Source organism: Aethalodelphis obliquidens, unplaced genomic scaffold, assembly GCF_003676395.1.
Source record: "Aethalodelphis obliquidens isolate GAN/ISIS:26980383/991018 unplaced genomic scaffold, ASM367639v1 scaffold67, whole genome shotgun sequence".
NCBI lineage: Eukaryota > Metazoa > Chordata > Mammalia > Artiodactyla > Delphinidae > Aethalodelphis > Aethalodelphis obliquidens.
Window position 1 is genome coordinate 4255180 of NW_020838011.1, and position 22742 is coordinate 4277921.

General features: G+C 32.9%; 1 protein-coding gene across 3 annotated transcripts in view; it reads left to right on the forward strand.

Annotated features, from left to right (window-relative positions):
* Positions 1 to 22742, forward strand: part of ADGRL3 (adhesion G protein-coupled receptor L3) — an 864166-nt gene that overhangs the window by 447549 nt on the left and 393875 nt on the right. For all 3 annotated transcript variants that reach the window (XM_027089631.1, XM_027089632.1, XM_027089633.1), the window contains one exon: positions 20271 to 20380. In XM_027089631.1, coding sequence (XP_026945432.1) covers positions 20271 to 20380 — 110 coding nt within the window. The remainder of the gene's footprint in view (positions 1 to 20270; positions 20381 to 22742) is intronic.

Consider the following 22742-nt stretch of genomic DNA (forward strand, 5'->3'; position numbering starts at 1 on the left):
TTGACTACCTTCAGTTAACCTGAAAACCTCTTCTAGGGAAACTTTTCAATAATGTGTAGTTCCATGCATTTAGGATTTTCTACATTAATCTTTCTTTGTGATATTTTGGGCTAAAAAGAATATGACTTTTGTCTTTGGTGATGTACAATGAAAAAGTATGGGAGAAGACTACAGTGACTTTTTTTTTTTTTTGGTAAAAGTTTGTATTTCTTATGTATATCCTGGTGATTAGTTAATTTAGAAATTTGAAACTTTTTAAAAAGTTTATGATTTTTTTATATCCCTAATAATGAAAATTTTTGTAATGAATTTGATTATTTCATTAAGAAAAAAATATATATGTATGTTTGAACTTTCTCTTAGCACCCAAAATTTAGATATGAATATAAATACAGCATGGTTATTATATTCAATTGGATTCTTTTTCATTATCTATGAGGTGAGTTTGAAATATTTCCAGATGAATATATAAAATTGTTCATATGCTGTAAGATAAGTACCAACTTGAAAATTAAATATGAAAATGATTTTAACACTTTTGTATTTCTTAAAATTCTATTCCATGTTCTATTATTTCCTGAAATAAAAATGATTATGGACAAAGCGAGAGAGTGGCATGGACACATATACACTACCAAACGTAAGGTAGACAGCTAGTGGGAAGCAGCCACATAGCACAGGGAGATCAGCTCAGTGCTTTGTGACCACCTAGAGGGGTGGGATAGGGAGGGTGGGAGGGAGGGAGATGCAAGAGGGAAGAGATACGGGAACATATGTATATGTATAACTGATTCACTTTGTTATAAAGCAGAAACTAACACACCATTGTAAAGCAATTATACTCCAATAAAGATGTAAAAAAAAAAAAAGATTATGAAATTTGTATTATATAGTAAAAGACCTGAGTCTAAAGAAGATGTTATTTTTTAATTATTGTATATATAAGTATATAAAAAAAAATGGAAAGGAAACAGTGTTTTGAGAATGCAGTTCTCCAGGAATCTGACCTTTTTAAGTGAGCTGCCTTTCATTGTTATTATTATTTTTTTATTTTTTTGGTATGGCTCCTGTTATCAGCACTATTAATACCTAAATGAAAGTGTCTTCTTGGTGACCAGTATTATATTTACATATACTTTATGATTCATACAGGAGCCCTATGAAGCATGGGTACAATTATCTCCATCATATAGATGAGGTGTTTGAGGCTTAGAAAGGTTAAGTAACTTATAAAATATAATAGCTGATAATTGCCTGACCCAGGATTTATTCTCAGGTTTGCATAATTTTTAAGCAAATGTTTTCAATTTATGCAAGGCTACCTCCAATTACCTCTATCATGTAACTTGAAAATCATACATTTGAAAAGCATTATAATAAAAACAATAGTATATACATAAAATCTTCATTAGCAAATTTGTTATGATTGCATTTAATAGTAATGTGCTTCCTCAGGCTTGCCATTAAGTCAAGTCAGTAGTAACTAAGATAAAGGAAATAAAATTTTAAAATGAGAAAACAGTTTAAATAATCAATACTTTACATTAGGAAAAAAACAATAACCTAAAGTTTGAGTTGCTTTTATGCAAATGCTTGTCTTTCCTAGTTAAAGCATTTTTGGCTCAAGATTGTGGTGGCGGTTAGTAACAACTGAGACCTTCATTTTTCCTTCGATAGATTCATTCAGAACACTTTTTAAATCAGTGATTTCTATATGCTGGCCACTATGATAAATTATGGCACAAAAATTGACAAATTTGACTTCTGTGTAAGTCAAGTTTCTAAAAAAGATTTATTATACTTTTCTTCTTATGGAACTCTAAGTACACAGTTGACTTGAATTTAATTCAAATAAAACAAATGTAATGTTACCATAGATTTAGATTTTGAGTAAAAACATGTATTTCCTTTGGATTTATGAGATTCTAGATATATGTGGAATATACATTACTAACTGGTATAAAAGAAAAATACCTGCTTCCTTGTCAATGTTAAAATTCAAGATCAGTGGTTGACTTAGCCCCAGCTGTTTGGTTTTCTCTAGTAACTTTTGATGTATTTTCTTAATCAGGTTCTTAATGTTGAAATAAAGCATTAAGTGCCCACTTTATTTCCAAAAGGACGTTTATTGTTTTAGTGAGGCATACATTCCATCTTTCAGCAGACAGCGATACAAATTTCATGAATGTCCCTTAGTACTCTCTTTTGATGCCACCACTTGTATAGCTATAAGTCTGCATCTTAAAATATCTTTAAAATATTAGTATGAATCAGTAGTTTAGTTTTCCTCTATGAAATTAAACTTATATATGACCATTTGCTGAGTTAAAAAAATCTTGCAATAAATGTACATATAAATTGGTTGAAACATACAAAAAGTGTATTCTGTTACACTTTTTTCATTGCTGTGTGCAGTGAACTCAAGAAGTCCTTGAAGATCAGGATAAATATATATTGGAACCCATATCCCTTAATTTTGGAATCTAAATTTTAAAACTGCGTGTTATAAATGACTATATACATGAGTTATTTAGCTCCTAGGTAAAATACAAGTCAAGTTGTTCTTTTTTTTTTATATTTTTATCTATTTTGTAAATTTTGGCAAGTTGAGATGCAGTAGTTGTGTGCTACACTTCTAGAGTGGGTCTCCACCGAAGGGGGAAAACAGCCAATGCATGATTTAGAGAATTGAAACAATGAATTTCCTAACTTTATCAGCCTCCTCACCTAGCATATACCATCTTGCTTACTAGTTGACTACTTGTTCATGTCCACTTAGACATTTCAAATTCAGTTAGCCATTGCAGCTACTTAGTTTTTATCCCCTGCTATTTCTCTCTTTGCTAAACTTCCGCTGATTTTCTAAGTTGTGCTATTAATGGCAGTCTCCCAGTATTCTTTTCACCTTGTAAAAGCAGCAAACACATCCTGCAGTTTGCATACATTTGCCAAATCTCTACCCTTTTGATACGTTTTATTTGTAAAATGTGTTTACTTATCAGGTGAATTAAAATGCTTGAAATATGGTAAGCAGTAAAAAGCATATGTGTTTTTTCACCTTTCCTCCTGTCCATTCTTGTACTTCCCTTTCAGGCTTCTCCATTTACTTTCCATCATTTTTATGTAACTTGCTACCTGCTGAGAAGCCATGAGAGTGGCTTTCCCTCAAGCTGACGCAAGTATCACTCTGTAATTAGACCATAGGGAATGCTGCAGAAGGAAACAGCCACCTTCTTCCCTGGCTTTAGGGACTATCAACTCTGTAACACACTCAAACTTTATAACCCTCAAGAGCTAATTCTACAGAGATACATATATGCCTTAGATAAATAAATGTTTATTTATAATTGCATATGTTCAAAAATATTTTGCCACCTGATAGTAACTCTAATCAATCTCTGACAGTATGGGAATTTTATTCACAGAGGTATTATTCTCTCTGGAGACTCAATTCTTTAAAATGTGTTGTAAAAATTTCGAATCAACACCAAAGCCAAGAAACAAGGTTGTCCTTTTAATTCTGTAGCTAACCAACTGCTTCAACCACTTCTTATATTTGCTCTTCTGGGAAATTTGAGTCTTCTGACTAATTTTGAAAATGTTTCTTTCTTTGGAGAAAGAATAAACAACAACAACAAAATCTGGTTATTTGAATGTGTATATTGCATTGGAAATTGCTAAATATTTCAGATTATATATTAGAAAACCAAAGGATGGATACCCAAGATATTTCTTTTGACATATGAGATTTAGGTTTATATCTTAATCTCTTTAAGGACAACAATAAACATTTGAGAGCAAGAGACTCTGTTCGGAGTCTGTTTAACAGTGCTGCTATCTGCCACTCTGCCGCCTTATAGCACGATATAGCAGAGGAGCAGTGCTTGTCGAAGGACATTGGGGCTTTACCAGCAGTCGTTCAGAGCTCCTGTTAGGTACACATCAACCCAGAACCAGTGCTTCATGCATCATTTTCCTAATGTAGATCTACTGTAACTTTTGCCCCCTCTTGTATTCTCTGCCTTCTTGGATTTCACCGCCAAACATTCAGTTTCCAAAACTAGAGTCTGCCTTGGTTCCTCCCTCATTTTAATTCTTGACATTCTAACCAATTATCAAGACCTTTCAGTTTTACATAAATACATTTTGAATTACTTAAAATGTATATTACATATATTTTGAATTCACTTTTTTTCTCCATCTCTGTTATACAACCCCTATGCCTGTAGGCCTTTACTTCACAGATTCATTTTCTATAGAAATGGCAGTTTAATGTATATCAAAAGCAGTGAGAGCTATTACTTCCTCGCTTATAACACATTCTATGATCTTACTTAACCAAGTAGGTCAAGTCCAGACTCCTTTCATAACTAGGTGGATAACCTTTACATAAATCACAATTTCTCAAAGCCTTGCTTTTCTCATGTATACGTGTATACAGCACTATTAGGGTCATTGTGAAGATTAGGCAAGATAATGCACATGAAGCACTTTGCGCAGCGCTGAACACAGAGCAAGCGATCGATACATGTTAGCTACTATCTTTATTAACATGTTACACAAAATCTCTGTGTCTGAGCCTCTGCTTGCCTCTCTGACCTCTCCTCTTGTCAGCCTGTCTTCTACTCCAAGAGCACCAAATGGCTTCTGGGTCTCTATGTAACCATGCTGTTTCAATTTTCTTTCTCTTTTCATCTGCCTGAAGTGCCTTCTCTCTTCTTCCAGTAATTTCACCAAGGTGACTGTTATTTATCTCTCAACACTCAATTCTGATGTCATTTCCAGGAAACCTGCCCTGATATCCCCTATTCTGTCCAGGTTAGGTATCTGTATTATTTTCCTAGGGCTGCCAAAACAAAGTACCACAAACTAGGTGGCTTAAAACAACAAAATTTATTCTATCACAGTTCTGAAAGTCAGATGTGCTAAGATGTCTTAGGGCCACGCTGCCTCTGAGCCTCTGGATAGAATCCTTCCTTGGCCCTCAATACTTGGTACTCCTTGGTTTGCAGCTGCATCACGCTGATCTCTGCCTCAGTTATAATATGGTGTTCTCCCTGTGTGTCCACAGTTCCCTATACTATCATGTTGGATTAAGGGCCCACACTACTCCACTCTGACCTCATCTTACCTAGTTACATCTGCAACAAGTCTAATTCCAAATAAGGTTACATTCTGAGGTACCGGGGGTTAAAACTTAAACATATTTTTGAGGACACAATTCAACCAATAACAGTGACTCTCGTGTATTTTTATATCACCTGTAATGCAGCTATCATTGCACTTAACTCATCATATGTTAATAACCTGTTCGTGTATCTCCTATAGTAGATATCAACCTCTCTAGAGCATGTGCCAAGTGTAATCTATCTTCCTAGCACAGGACACATGGTAAGCTTTTAATACATGTCAATTAAGCGAACATATCATTGTTCACTATTTAAAAAACAGGTCTTGGGATACAAAAGATTACAAGAGTTGATAATGTCACATAATACCTAATAATCTGATTTTTGTTTTCCCATTACTACAAAGAGAAAGTAAATAGAAATACCTTGAATCAGGGGCAAAGAGAATATAGTTATTTTCCCAGGGTCCTCATTGTTAGTACCACTTTGGGGAAATTACTTAATTCCTTCATGCTTATCTATAAATTATAAATAAAAGAAGTTATAACTCACTGATTCATTTTCAGCATCATGCACTTTCCCTTCCAGAACCATCAGATACTTAATTTAATCAGAAAATAGACGCTACTTATGAAGAGCCTGGTATGTCATGTTTAGCTTCTAATTTGGAAGAAATGAAGGGTCATGAAAATCAAGTGAGGATTCTGAGAAAAGCTGAGCTAAAACAGCAGTAGAGAATCTGGTTAAGAAGGGATACTGGAGATGAGGGCGGGCACACAGGTATGGGGCTGATTATACACTGGGAAGGAAGAGAAGGAGGTTCAGGAAGCACTGTTGAATGAATCTTTGAACCCCTTCTCAGATGCCACATATGATGCTATGGATGCCGGAATCTAAAATTTTAGAATTCAGTAGAATGATATTTTTGAAAATATTGGAGGCTTTAAGTGTCTTTCTCTGTATATGCGTGCTTCAATGAGACCTATACTGAAGTTATTATACCTTGTAATTATAAAATATTTACATTTCCCTCACTGTTCCCACTTCACATTACCTTTGATGTAGGGAGGCAAAGCCCTGTTACAGTTGTTTTACACATGAGTAGAGTAAAACTCAGAAGGATAAATGGTTTGGTTGGATAATTGTTACTTTGAAAATGGTCTTTTGATTCAGAATTTTTTTCTTAAAGTGAAGCATATATGTAATTTTAGTCTGCTTTCTCTGACTACATCAACATGTATTCATTCCCTTAGCTACTAAAAACAAATGTTTCTTAGTCATTATCTATCATCAGGGAGGTCTCCTATAATAGTTGAAAATATCGTGTGTATTTGGAAATGGGCATGGTCTTAAAGTGCAGAACAATTTTCCCAAACCCAAACTAAATGGTTTCCTAATTTTGTCTCCATTAATCAAGAGTATTTTAATTAAACTGTTCATGAATAAGATCTAATGGCATAGTGATATGAAGATCACCATATATTAATAATTTTAGTTGATGGCAATCCTGTGTGAAGGAAGAAAAGCGAAGTGCACAGTGCTAAGTGGCTTCTTTCTACTGAGTAACCTTTCTACATTGAACCCAGTTGTTCAAAAATGAAACCGTGGGCTTCCCTGGTGGCGCGGTGGTTGGGAGTCCGCCTGCCGATGCAGGGGACATGGGTTCATGCCCCGGTCCGGGAAGATCCCACATGCCGCGGAGCGGCTGGGCCCGTGAGCCATGGCCGCTGAGCCTGTGCGTCCGGAGCCTGTGCTCTGCAACGGGAGAGGCCACAACAGTGAGAGGCCCACATACCACCAGAAAAAAAAAAAATGAAACCGTGAGCTTTGGATGTACAATGCTTTACTTCGTTGTCTATGAATTGTTTCATTTTATTTGGAATGCCAAATTAAAGACTTTTTAGAATGCATTTATTTTATTTTTACCTTTTAATTAATTCTTACCTTTTTTAGAATTAATTATCATATATCTTGATTCAGTAACCCAGCATTTATTGAGTACCTACACCATCCTGGGTTATATGTTGTATTATCCTGTATATTATTGCTTTTGAGTCTTAAAATAATCACAGATTATAATTACACATACACAGAAATTGAGGCCCTGAGGGGTTACATATCTTGTCTTGTTTACAACATAATATAGGTTCAAATGTAGGCTTCTGAGCTTAATTCTAGGATACTTTCTGTATTACTAATGGTATCTAAACTTTTGGCTATGGATTTTTTAAGTACCTTAAAATTATTCTACATTTCAAGCATTGTCAGTAACCTGAAAACTACCTCTGCACATTTTGCATATTTTTCAAGTGTGTATAAAATTATTTGAATAATACAATATAAATCCATTTAAAAATAGTAAGAATAAAATGATCACTTTCCATTCTAGACTTTTTAATGAAAAAACAACAAGAATACAACTACTATTCTGTAATAGAATAGTATTTTTCTTAAAAAGGAATTCTATATTCTTGAAAAGATTGGAAACCATTGGCTTATATCAGGGCATTCTTCTAGTTAAGTGTTTTATGTGAATAACAAAAAGTCTAGTACATAGTAAGCACATAGTAGGTATTCATAAGAAAACTTTGTTTTTTTATTGTGTTTATTAGTTGTTATAAATATTTATGAAACTTTTCTTTCTCTAAAAAACGCAATTCTTAAAGAGCAAATTTAATGACTGTTGAATTATATTGATATTTTTTCTCTCAAGTTTGACATAAAGTAATAATTGTGTGTATTTCATTATGAAGTTTTTAGAACAGTGCATTATGCATTATATTAAATATTTTATTTCTATTTCATGTATGTGATTTCATAATAATAAAGGAAATGTTAATAAAACGTAAGTGTTTAAGCTTGTTAAGGTTCAGTAAAACAAAGTTCTTCCACTTAAACTTCAAGTTGTATAGATTAGTCATTAAATATCTATCTATCTATCTATTTTATCTATCTATGATTCCAAATGCAAAAGGAAACACCAAGTGCCAATCGTTGAAAATGGCAACCTGGCAACCAAGAAAATAAATATATCATATTTACCTAACTATTGCTTATTCTCTGTAAAGGCAAGTTGTGATACCAGATTTTTTTTCTGCCCTTTTCTCTTTTACCACAAACTTTAAATTGCTTAAGTTTTCTTAAACAAAAAGAAATGAAATTGAGTTATCTGTAGTGAGGTGGATGGACCTAGAGTCTGTCATACAGAGCGAAGTGAGTCAGAAAGAGAAAAACAAATACCATATGCTAATGCGTATATATGGAATCTAAAACAAACTGGTACTGATGAACCTAGTGGCAGGGCAGTAATAAATACACAGACATAGAGAATGGACTTGAGGACACGGAGTGGAGGAGGGGGAAGCTGGGGCGAAGTGAGAGAAGCATCGACATATATACACTAGCAAATATAAAATAGATAGCTAGTAGGAAGCAGCAGTATGGCACAGGGAGATCAGCTTCATACTTTGCGATGACCTAGAGGGATGGGTTAGTGAGGGTGGGAGGGAGTCTCAAGAGGGAGAGGATATGAGGATATATGTATGCATATGGCTGATTCACTTTGTTGTACAACAGAAACTAACACAGCATTGTGAAGCAATTATACTCCAATAAAGATGTATAAAAAAATATTGGTGGCTTTCCCAACCATGCATAAATTATGAAGCATATGTCTCAGATAATCACTGTGTTGGATTGAGCATTATAGTATCCCTTCAATATATTTCTCTCGTATATGGAATAAGGACCACCACTTGCAAAGAGACAAATGTGAAACACTCCCTGAAGACAGTGTCATTATAAATTGTCATAAGTTGTCATCAGAGTCATTCTAAGATGAATCAACTAATACTGTTATCATCTTAAGGCCCTTAGCAACTGTAACAGAGGTTATTCAGTTGTGAATGATATGCATCAGCTTTCTGGACATGTGACGATCTAGATTTTCTTTATGCCAGAATTGCTAGGTGATCTGCACCTGTATATTATCTCTAGAAAGAGGCTATTTCTCAACTCAATATTAAAAATAAATGTAATGTTTTAGAGGCAGAGAGATGTGCAATAAATACAGGAGAAACTTTGTTTTACAGAAATATAACTTCTATGAAAGCTGCATTCTATAGATATTATGTAAAATTTTTAAAGAGTTAAAAGGTTATCAGAATATGAAGTAGTTAATATGGATAGTCCTGAAAGAATTATCATTCTCTTTGAATTTTATGTACACTTTGGAATGATCATGAAATAGTAAATGTTCACTTTGTTTTAAAAGGGGGGAAAAACTATTAAGAAACTGACAACTCACACTTATTCTATATCGCAGTGATAATCATTTGGTACTAATCATTCATAGATATTCCGTACATTTATGCGTGTATTCAGCTATACAGTTTTTTAATGTTTTTATTTAAAATTTCAATATGAAGGGTTTTTTTCAGGTTAATAAAGGAAGAGTTACTTCATCATTTTTAACGGCTGTCTAGCATCACATAGTAGAGACTCATTTTAATGTATTTAACCAGACTCTGTACATTAGAATGCACATAGCATATACATACTTTCAAAGTAAAATATTGTGGTTTAAATTTGAAACGACTTATTTTATATGTCCCAATATTTTTTTGGTAGCTGTGCTGAAAACTTTGTAATATCTTAAATATGAGGTGCTTTTTGCTAGAGAAGGGAACTTGAGAGAATGGTGTATCAAATATGTTTGCCTACTACAAACCCATCCTCACTAGCAAAGCCATGATTTATTCACTCTCCTATAAGCGGCTAGTGCTTCAGAGGAGACCAGGTGCCTCTCTGGACCTGTGATAATGAAACTTCACTGGGTAAAACCAGTCATGTGGATGTCTTCCCCTTGTGTGATTGTTTTAGGAGTAGGCATTGGCTCATTTTGATCACTGTTCTTTAAGGGTAGTCTGCTGAGTGGCTTATGTGTAGAATATCCTTACTCTTAAAATGAGACACAAGATAGGAACTTTACTTTTTCTGGATTTTATCTTCAAGTAACATCTACAAATGCAGTGGCTATCTTAGGGCTATAGGACATAAACCCAGTAAAATTTCACAGACTCCAAGTCACAATCGTGACTTTGTAAATCTCTGAATTAACCAACTTGAATCAACTCATCTTCCAATTTTTAATATGTGAGATAATACAACCCTTATTTTTCAGCCACTTTAATTTGTACTTGCTGTTTTTTGAAGCCTAAAGCATTCTGATACCAATAGAAATGTCTCTGCATTTCTCTTGTACTTATTGCTTCCTGGTGATACCATAATTCAAAGCAGGTAGGATATATGCTTGAGATGAGTCTCTGTCTGAGGTCATGACTGGACTTAATTCAACAGAGGTAATTCAACAGAGGTAGCCCATCAAGGCCAAGTACCAGAAGTGAGAGATGAAGCATCTTAGAGGAGAGGGGACCATGAGAATTATTGATCTTCAGTCACTGGCACATGGGGGCTTTCTTTCATATTTTGTTGTGCTGCACCAGGTACATTATACTTACAAAGCATGAAGACGACTAAAATTATTTTTGTGTAATATGAATCTTACTACTGCACTCTTCAAAAAATTTATGTATGAGGACACAGACAAAGTTTATTTCTGCTGTATATTCTGCTTTGGAAGTCTTTCTATATGTATATAAATGTGTATATATGAGTGTGTGCATGTGCATACATGGGTACATACACACACACACACACATGCACACACGCACACACAAACACAGAGTTATTCATTTGCTTTCATTTAGCACTTTATTGAAAGCAAATGTGAGGAAGCCAAAGACATTTTTCCGAGCTCATCTTATGTTGTTCCTTGGTTTTAATGTTAACTGACTTCAGTAGCCAACATTAGTAAAATTCCTTTTCCGTTGCAATTCTCTTTCTCAAGGTTTGAATTTATTTCTTTTTATTTTTCTCATACATACATAGTTTGATTTGGAAATTTTACACATTGACAAGAAAAAAGACTTAACCAAATGAATCAGTATGACATCTCTGTTTTAGCTGTGTCTTGGCAGATAGGATATTCTTGTAGCTCAGGGAAGAAAAGAATGTCTTGCAGCACCCTTAGGAAGTGTAATCAATTATGTCTGTCTCTGACTTAAAAAAAAATCTAATTCTCTGCAAAGTGAACATTGTCTTCACTTAAGAAAAATACAGACATATAAAATATTGTTCCTTTTTATTTAGAAGAAAACAAGTAATACCTCCATTTGCTGCTATACTTTCAGGTAATGAATTCATACACACACAAAGATTTATTTGGTTAACCATACATGCAAGTAAAGAATGTTCAGCTCTGATATGCTACTGAAAGTAGACAGTAATAAACTAATACAGATGCAATTCCAATTATTTTTAAATGTAAAGTTTCTCATAATTCTATGTAACTATTGTTATAGCATTCAGCTACTACTAGAAGATTACAGCTTAGAAATCACTGACACATAACTCAGGACTGAAATACTTTTCCAAGCAATGTTTGTGAACATGTTTATTTTAAATGCACATTTCCATTTATTGTGAACGCGTGCTTCTATGAATTGTATTCATGTCTAACATAGCTAATCATTTTATTTTTGGAATGAGCTCCATAAATATTCTGTGGATGCTGACTGATGATTATAATTTATTCTATCAAACATTACCCAGAGATATGTGGAATATTTGGAAATTGGACTTCCTTGCAAGGTTACTCATTTTCAAACATATTTCAATGTTTTCAAAATATTATTAAGTCAGTTTGAAAAATTCCCAATAATAAACCCTTAAGGTTCATAAACTTGTAAATTTATTCTATAATAAGAGAATCTGAAAAGTTTCCTATTTTTCAAATTGCTACTGAAATAGTTTAGAGCATAGACAAGTAATATCTTTTTAGTGCAGTACAGAATTAGTATTTTAAATTGAATTTTGTCAAAATAAAATTATTTAAATCTGTAAATGTGAAATAGTCACCTTTTATTTATTCATAGAAAGGTGCAATGACACTGAAACATGAATTCAGTTTAATATGAGTCAGTTGGGTTTCATTAATAATTTCTTAATGTTTGATATTTCACATTTTATGAAGTTTTATGTTTGATATTTTAAACTTTATGAAGTTCCAAATTGAAACAATGACCCAGTTTCTGTAAAATGCTCTAAAAGTAACCTATATGGGTCAGGCAAATCTAGCTCAGTTTCTCACATCTATCACAATAAGCTTTATGCACTGAAAATTCCATTGTGATCCAACAAAACAAACATATAATATGATGCCTTTTAGCCAAACTATAATCAAACCGTTTGTTTTTACTGAAAGATAGTGTATGTAAGTGGAGGCCTATGCATCCTTTTAATAAATAAAACTGTATATTAGGGAGACATTGAACACCTTAGCCATGCTCCACTGTAATGATATGCATCTTCCCATGTAAGACTTCTACAAAGTGACCACCTCAGGAGACAGTCTCAATACGTCTTTTTGCTTAAGCACTTGTGGTGGGCCAAATAATGGCCCCCAATGATATTGGCATCCTTACCCCCATAATCTGTGAATTGTACTTTATATGGCTAAAAGAACTTTACTTATGTGACAATGTTAAGGTTCTTGAGGTGGGCACATTATCCTGGATTATGGAGGTGGGCCTTAAAAGTGATCACAAGGGTCCTTATAAGAGGGAAGCAAGAAGGGCAAAGAAGGAAGAAGGCAGTGCCATGTCAGAATCAGGGTGAAAAAAGGTGATGTGGTGTGGGGTCACAGCCAACAAATGAGGGCACAGCCTCTAGACACTGAAAAAAGGCAAGAAAACAGATTCTCCTCAGAGCCTCCATGTGGGACAAACTCTGCCAACACCTTTCTCTTAGCCGTAGAAGACTCATTTTGGACTTCTACCTCCAGACCTATAAGAGAATAGATTTGCATTGTTTTAAGCCACTAAGTTTGTGGTAATTTGTTCCAGAAGCAATAAGAAAACTAACTTAGTATCCTAGTTTCTCCCCACTCATCATTTCGGTCATGTTTTCACTTGCTTGTGTCACATCACATTTTTCTAATGTAAAGCATGTTTGTGAAATGAAATATAAAAGAATATAGAAAATGAAAGACTTGAGGCTAAAGAATCACCTTGTGAATCATAGAACTTTGTTTAACTACATTGTCACGATGTGTTCTGTAAGATCTTACTATATTTTTAGTTTATGATTTAGAATCAATGTTCTCAAAAATAAAAACTGCAAACGAGGGCTTTATCACTTCTGTTACTCTTCTTAAATTGCCACTTAAAGTGTATGTGGACAACACTGGCAAATTCCTGTGTGAATGCTAGGTGTAGATATACAATATAAGAATTAGAGAAAAATTTTAATATTTATGATGATGATTGATTTCGTTTTTTCCGACCATTTAGTTCTCTTACTAATTGAGATCTACATGATTCCTTTATGATATATATATATATATATTCATATTCTACCATGGGATATTTGCCTTATTCTTCCCAGGCAAGTCCAAAATGAATGACATATTTGCAGGTCTCAGAGAAACAGGGAGTGGCACATAGGGAAAGTACTGTCTTGAGGAAAAGAGAGTTGTTCTGTTCTGTTTATGGACATTGAGCAAAATACTCTTGATATTCACATATGAATTTATGGGTTTTTTTATATTGCTACATTCCATCCTGAGAATTAAAAACTCCTAGTCACCCTGGTTACTTAAAGGACCAGATGACTTCACAGGAAAATTCTATCAGACATTTAGAGGAGAGCTAACATCTATCCTTCTGAAGTGTTCCAAGAAAATTGCAGAGGAAGGAACACTCCCAAACACATTCTATGAGGCCACCCTGATACCAAAACCAGACAAAGATACCAGAAAAAAAGAAAATTACAGGCCAATATCACTGATGAACGTAGACACAAAAATCCTAAACAAAATACCAGCAAACCAAATCGAATAATACATTAAAAGGATCATACACCATGATCAAGTGTGATTTATCCCAGGGATGCAGGGATTTTTCAGTATCAATCAGTGTGATACCCCACATCAACAAATTGAAGAATAAAAACAATATGATCATCTCAATAGATGCAGAAAAAGCTTTTGACAAAAATCAACACCTATTTATGATAAAAATTCTCCAGAAAGTGGGCATAGAGAGAACATACCTCAACATAGTAAAGGCCATATATGACAGACCTACAGCTAACATCATACTCAGTGGTGAAAAGCTGAAAGTATTTCCTCTAAGATCAGGAACAAGACAAGGATGTCCACTCTTGCCACTTTTATTCAACATAGTTTTGGAAGTCCTAGCTACGCCAGTCAGAGAAGGAAAAGAAATAAAAGGAATCAAAATTGGAAAAGAAGAAGTTAAACTGTCACTCTATACAGATGACATGATACTACACATAGAAAATCCTAAAGATGCTACCAGAAAACTATTAGAGCTCATCAATGAATTTGGTAAGGTTGCAGGTTACAAAATTAATACACAGAAATCTGTTGCATTTCTATACACTAACAGTGAAAGATCTGAAAGAGAAATTCAAGAAACAATCCCATTTACCATCGCATCTAAAAGAATAAAATACCTAGGAATAAACCTACCTAAGGTGACAAAAAACTGTTCTCTGAAAACTATAAGACACTGATGAAAGAAATTAAAGATGACACAAACAGATGGAAAGATATACCATGTTCTTGGATTGGAAGAATCCATATTGTCAAAATGACTATACTACCCAAGGAAATCTACAGATTCAATGCAACCCCTATCAAATTACCAATGGCATTTTTCACAGAACCAGAACGAAATATCTTAACATTTGTATGGAGACACAAAAGACCCCAAATAGCCACAGCAATCTTGAGAAACATTTTTAGATTTTAAATATTAATGTGTCATGATGGTAGTGCCTTGTTTTTTGCATGAATAGTTATCTTTAAAACATTTTTCTCTTGGAACATAATGCCTTATTCTTATATGATTTAAACACTGATTTGCCATATTTTAGATGCTGTGAATTACTTGAGTATCCTCAGTGTATGTATTTCTTCATCAGTCATTTGATAAATACTAATATAAATTCATATGACTAATTTTGCTAACAAAGAGACACCCACAAAGTATGTTTTTTTTACACCATCATATCTTGTTATTCCAATTATTTTAAATGGAGTTTTATATATTTGCATGACTGAAGCATTAATTGAGATGTTTCTGAGCATTCATAGGATTGGCTTTTTTGTACACACTGATTTAAGAGCATAATAAGAATATGTAATTGGATTTTTTAAGGGAGAACCCTATGAATTACCCTCCTAGTAGAGAAATACAACAATATTTTATTTAAATTATTTTAATTGTACCATATTAGATTACTAGAGTTATGGAACCAACCAATACAATCCTTATATGTCTCTTATGTAAGAATGTTTTAAAACAGTTATACTTAAGATTCATTTTATATGCTTCATCTATAAATTTGTTGTAACCAAATGGGAGAAAATGGCTGCTACTTTTTATCTAGATATGGAAGTTAAAACAAACATCACTTTCCTAAATTTAGCAGAAAAGTGGTTGGTTCATTTATTTTATATATAATAAGAACTTACTGAATAGATGATATGTGCATAAACCTAGCAATATCATTTTTATTATATGCTGCAGTATATTGTGGCAAATAAAGGAACTTCTTTGCCCCAGAGGTGACTTTTTCATTATCGTTCTTAACCAGTTTTGTTCTTATACTGCTATAAATCATATTGGAGTGAATAAGTTAGCATCAAATAATTCTGTATCTAATTTATAATCCTGTAATTATGTTTATCTTCCCTGGCAGTCATCATAAGACCTCTTTTTAAGTTAAACAATACTACTTTAAAATTAGTGCGAATAACCAGTAGCATTCAACATATTACATAATATTTATTAAATAAACTTTATCAATAGATGGCAAATATACTTAAGTTGGAGCTTTGAATGTGGGTTGAATTAAAATGGCATGTTTTTGTGTTTCTTTTTTTCTTTTGGAATAGTCTATATATAAAGAAATACTCATTTATCTTATTACTCCTTCCACCTTATGTTCAGAGATTGATCTTTCTGATTGCTGCATTCCAGTTTGAATTGGGAGGGCCTGGTTATGTAATGTTAAATTCAGAGCTTCCTTGGAATGCCTGATTCACACCACAACTGAATGAATCCTGGGCCAGTTAGATATTTCACAGCTGATCTTTACCTCATCAGATCATCATAGTACTCCTGACAACATATAAGAGTGAATTAAATTAGTTTCCCAGAGCGACCATGAGATGTATGACTCACACGCTCAGGAGACAATAGGATAGTGGTTTTCAGGTCACTGTTCTGGAGTCCAGTGACTATTATTTGATTACTGAGAGTCTGAAAAGTTATTCAGCATCACCATACCTATTCCCTCCTCTGTGAAATTGGTACTAGTAACTTCATCTCAAAAGAAGTGACAAGTAGGATATATGTGAACATGTTTGATAAGTTTAAAGCGTTAGTATAAATCTCAAACTTATGGTATCCCGGGTAATGTACTTTGCATACAACTAATTTATTTGGCTTTCTTTTTTAAAAAAACGTGAATCTGTTTTTTCCTGTTTCTACTCTTAATCCAAAGCATCTATGTGCTTGTCTGTGTGTCACTTCTTCTGTGTTGTAGGTTTCTCTCAAAAGACTCAGTCTATCTGGAATGAAGTGTTATTAACCCATCCCAAAGCAAATGACTGATGTTAATAATGATAACAATGTGGATAGTTACAGCAACAAATAGTATACCGTGTGCATTTATGTGATACTTTACAAATTTTTAATGCATTTTTATAAGCACGTCAACTCTTTGAGGTAGTAAAATAACTGACCTCCGTGTTATATATGTAAAAATCGAAACTCCAATAGATTCCTTTGAGAATTCTATCTGGTATTTGTTATTGTCATCTGCTTTTTTTTTTTTTATCAAATACTTTATTTGAAAATTGTCTATTGTTGGGGTAGAAAAATTTTATTGCATAAATTTTCCAATGAATAAATAGTGAAACTTTTATGAAAAGTTGAAGCCTTAATGCTTTTATAAGATTATGGCATTTTTTTCTGTGGATATTAGTAGATTAGGATACATTTGACCATATCATTGTAGTCTTTTCTCATCCTTTACTATGGGTTTTAAGAACATCCTTAGTATCAGGGTTACTGAAAATCATTTTTTATATTTAAATTAAAAGTAAATATAAAGAAAAATCTGAGTGTAAAGCACATTGGAACATTCAATTATTTTATTTCCCTTTTATCATCAAGCGTATTTAGGATGAATTTACTTTTGACGACTTTGATATAATTATAAAAGTACTCTTACTGGTGTAAATTGATCAATAATCTTTAATCTAATATTAAGGTTAATTTAATTTTGACTCACAGCGACTGAAATCATAAAAAAGAAGACAGACTTTTAAACTCCTGTTTTTGAAATGTAGCTAGTCTTTAAACAATCAGTATTATATCTTATACAAAAATAATATTCCAGATTTGCCTACCTTTTGATTTTTCAGTATCTTAATTTATAAAAAGCATTTGATATAGAAATCATAATAGAATGTAAATTATTTTGAAAAGTAAATGCTGTAAAGCATTGTTTTCTACAGAACAATGATGACAATGATTGCAGTATATTATTTGTGTAGAATGTGTTGGTTTATATACCTCTTCACATACACTATCTCACCAGGTAGAAGGCTTTCTTGATTCTTCTTTGGTTAACATTAAGTAAGATATTTGGGACTCATTACAGTGTCTAATGTTTATAACAAATGTCGCTTATTTCAGTTTTTTTACATACACATAAATAGTATTTTTGCAAATTAAATAGTATATAATATGCAAATGATCAGTTCACATGTTTAGATAACTAAATGGATGGGTGGATGTGTCTAATGTCCATATTATATTTTAATATCTGATCTATACATATATAACCATATGAAATTCTTTTTGATTCAAGACAATTTTCTGTGAAACAAACACTTCCATAATTGTAAATTTTAACCTTTATGCCCTACTCAAAAATGACTAGTAATTTGGTTTGTTGATATCAAACATTGATTGTTTAAATAATAAAAGATTTGTAATTGCCCATTTACATCTGAAAATTGTAAGAATAGACACAGATTGTAAATTAATTTTATTATTATAAGAGCTGTAGTAATTAGAAAAAAGGACGATAGTAGGCAGTAAAACAACAGTAGGCCAAGAGACAAAACATAATATATATAATATGTGTATATATATATATTTATTTTAAACGTTATAATTTAATGATTTGAGATCAGCAATAATATTATATTTACAAAATATTTAAGTATCAAATTTTATAATGTATACTTTCATTTTTCATTATTTCTACTTTGAATGCATTTTTGATAATAGCTGATTGTTTCTGTAACAATTATGGATATAACTGAGTTTATATAGCTGCTCATTGTATAAAATCCTGAGATAGATTTATGAGTTTATTTTTTCAAGGCATGATGTGAAAATTGTATTGCTTTAACTGCAAAAACATGTCTTTTAACTTGAGACAGCTTCCTCTTAAGGGTTTTCTATGTAATAGGAAAGTACTGCTATTTGTAAAAAGTGTCAATACACTAAAATATTTGCACTACCTATTTGTAATGCATGTTGAGGACAGCCACATTTACATTAATGTTATTATACAATTGTCTGATAATCATCTTTAGACACTAAATCTACACAGGAGAACTTTAGAACATGTTGACCCTCAGGATTAGCTGTTATGCTAAACTGACTGATGAGAATGGAATATTGGCTTTTATTAATCTTCCACTGATAACACGAAATGTATTTTTCAGTTTAAGACATTTACTAATGAATCAATTTTAATTTAGGGACTAAATAAAATCCTCAGTAAGCCTGGCAAATGATAGCCTTGAGTAAACTCAAAGCATTTTCACTCTAAATCAAAATGAGTTCTGTCCTAAATGCTCCTTATCCAACTAGTAGCCTTGCAAGGATTCAGAGGTATTGGTCATATCAAAAAAGGAAGCATCTTTTTAAGAAAGGAAGGAAAGAAAGAAGGGAAGGAAAGAAGGAAGGAAGGAAGGGCGGAAAGAAAAAGAAAGAAGAAAGAAGGAAGGAAGAAAGGAAGAAAGGGAGGGAGAGGAAGGGAGGAAGGAAGGAAGGAAGGGAGGAACTCTATTGGGTCTAGAAAGTTTCGGAGTAAAATTTACTGTAAGGAGGCCATTCTGACCTTGGGTGTCTTTTTCAGAGTAGGAATCAATTTCATTATATGTATATTTATTTACCCATGAGTAAATCTGCTAACCCAGATCTACTTAGCCCAATTGCCACAAAATATGCCTAGTTTGTGTTTCTGTTTCAATAGTGATGTCTGATTATTCTCTTTGGAGATTTAAAGTTATTCTAAATTGTAGGATATTGGCATTTGTGAATAGCAATCTTTAAGGTTAGTGTCGTTATTTGGCTGTACATGAGGAATATGAGTCCATTCTTAAAAATGGTTTTACTTATGGGATTAGTTTATTATTATATTAATTTATATAAATTAAATTTTTAGATATATTTTAATATTTAAAGTTTTTACTGATTTTATTTTTTAAGTTTGGCTAAAAGCATTTCAACACCATATGTTCATTGCCTATAAAATAAATAATATGATAATCAGTGAATTTATTTTACTACTGCCTAAGTAAAGCTCTGTGGTTCTATTTTCTTAATTATTTTTTTTCTAAGAGAGTGAGTTTTTCCTACCAAATCATCCTGTCTTCACATTGGCAATATCCTATGGGCCAGTTAATGTTGCTTAAGCAGTATTTAACTCCTAACTCAAAATCATGATGTGTTCAATCAAATATTAAATTAGTTAATATGAATAAACTGAATGAATTTTTTAATGTCTAGTTTTTTTTTAGGTATACTGTAGATATTTCCTTAACAAGTCTAAAACCCTAAATTGACCAAAACGTTATTTAAATCTGTGTAATTAGGAACTAAAATAAAATTGGTATTGGTGTTAATAATGATTTAACTATGTAGAACCTTATTATTTTTTTCTTTTCTTCTCTTTTGACTTCAGGTGCAATAACAGAACCCAGTGTGCAGTGGTGGCAGGTCCCGATGTTTTTCCAGACCCATGTCCGGGAACCTATAAATACCTTGAAGTGCAGTATGAATGTGTCCCTTACAGTATGTATATTCCTGTACTTTTCTTATAAAAAGGAAAGATATTAAGCTTTGTTTTGCATGCATTGACAACATAGTCTCTATGAAAACATAAAAATAATCACATAAATTATATTTAAAAACTGGCTAATTTTAACTTTTCAGGGTCTTACATTTTCCCCACCCTTGGAAGAATTAGGTGTTGCCTGCATGATCCTGCAGCATTTAATTTTGACTATATATTTCTGTATATCAGTATCTATTCTAAAGCTCTTTTCTTAATGCAAGAATATAAAAAATTTAGAAAAACGATGAAAGAGTGGTATGCCAGTACTATATCCCTCCAGGTCCAAGCAAACAGAAATGAAAGTGAATAATATACTTGTATATATAGTAGTATAGAAAATGATAAATCTTGAATTTGATAGGAACAATTATATCTAAGCTTCCTGTGCTGCCAAGATATTGAGAAGTAGAAATATATTCACCCAGAGAGAGCAGATTGGAAAGAAAATACAAGGATTACATGGACTAAAACACTCTTTAGAGAATGTATCTTTTACAGTCTCAAGAACTGTGTCTTTGCAACCTTTATGTCAGAAATGATATATACCAACAACTTTTCTTTTTTCTTCAGGAATAATGAAAAATCAAACAATCAAAAATGACCCTTTTTTTTTTTTTTTGTGGTACGCGGGCCTCTCACTGTTGTGGCCTCTCCCGTTGCGGAGCACAGGCTCCGGACACGCAGGCCCAGTGGCCATGGCTCACGGGCCCTGCCACTCCGCGGCATGTGGGATCTTCCCAGACCGGGGCACGAACCCATGTCCCCTGCATCGGCAGGCGGACTCTCTCAACCACTGCGCCACCAGGGAAGCCCTTTCTTTTTTATCCAAAGGTAGAATCATCATCTCAAAAGAAATATTTTTGATCTGGCTAGTTAATTATTCATGGGATACCTTAGTGAAGATCACTCAGGAAATCCTGTATTCTTGTATTACATATGCAGCTCATCCCAGAGGTAGAAAACTCCTCATAAACAAATCCCAGGTTCCAACTTCCCTTGATATCTCAGAAGAAACAAAGCATCTGGGGGTCAGCAAGTTTACTGTGTCAAGAGGTAGTTCTAGGTTTGCCTCATTGATGTTTATTTAAAAAGCAGCACATTGCTCATGAGCTGTAAGTGTGTGTACTCCAATAACAATAGAGAAATTTGGCCAGCAAGAAATGAATTGAAATTTAAAAGTAATAATGAAAGCAATCAAGAGAAAATTTCATTGTTCCTTTATTTACAGTGTGATTGATTAGAGAAAGTTTATCTAGGGAAGTTTTATAAGCTTACTTTCTTTGTTGTGAAAAAGCATAAGTGTATAGGTTTTATTGAAATCTCAATTGAGGTTATGCTTCTTATATTGTTATCTCCAGGAACCCGTCTATAAAAATATAAAGCTAAATGACAATTTATTGTTCATTAGTGATACTTTAAAGAAATAAAATTTGTAGTCCACTTTAGAACTGTGACAGTTATACTTAGGTTGCATAATAAGATCTTTGTGAAATATGTAGAATAGCTATTTCCAAAGGCATTTAAAAAATGTATTAAATAAGGTATGCCTCATTTTTGAAGACAGTTTTAAGAAACTTACAATCATTGCAACATGAAAGCTGAAGAAGTTTTGTCAAATATTTTTTTCACAATTTTTAAAATTTAAAGAATTTCACAGCCCTTTCTTCAGTTTTCTGTATTTCTTCAGAGTTCCTTTAAGGATAACTACTCCAAATTCCTCTGCCAAACTCATTCTGAAAAATCATCTTAAATCATTTCAATATAGATAAGAACTTGCTCATACACTTTTGTATAAAAGGATTGTGGTTTACCACAGATTTTGTCTCTCATAAATTTTTAGAGTTGGGCAATTTGATTCCTGAATATCCTACATTTTCAGGTTTCTGGTAATCCTGAAAATGTACTGATTGCCTTAGAAGTATGTTCATATTATATTAAAATATTTAACTGATTGTTTCATTAAATAAGAATTATAAACACAGGTGCAACCACTTTCCAGTTTATACACAGTTTAATTTATATGATATAGTATAATTGCGTTTGTTTAAATTATCTTCAGTATGTTTCAGTTAAAAGTGTAATTGGTAACTGGAAACTCATTTAGAAAATTTAACATGAACTTAAAAGAAAATAATCCAAAAGAAAGTAAAAACCGTAAAATAAACTATAGTGACTCATTTGAAAGGTAAGCTGGTTTAGTAGAAAAATGGACAGATATCAGGAAGCCTGGTTACTTAACAAAAATTCTGGATCCTTTAGCCTCAGGTAAGCTACTAAAATTTTCTGGATCTCACCTTATAGACTTTCCCTCATCTATAG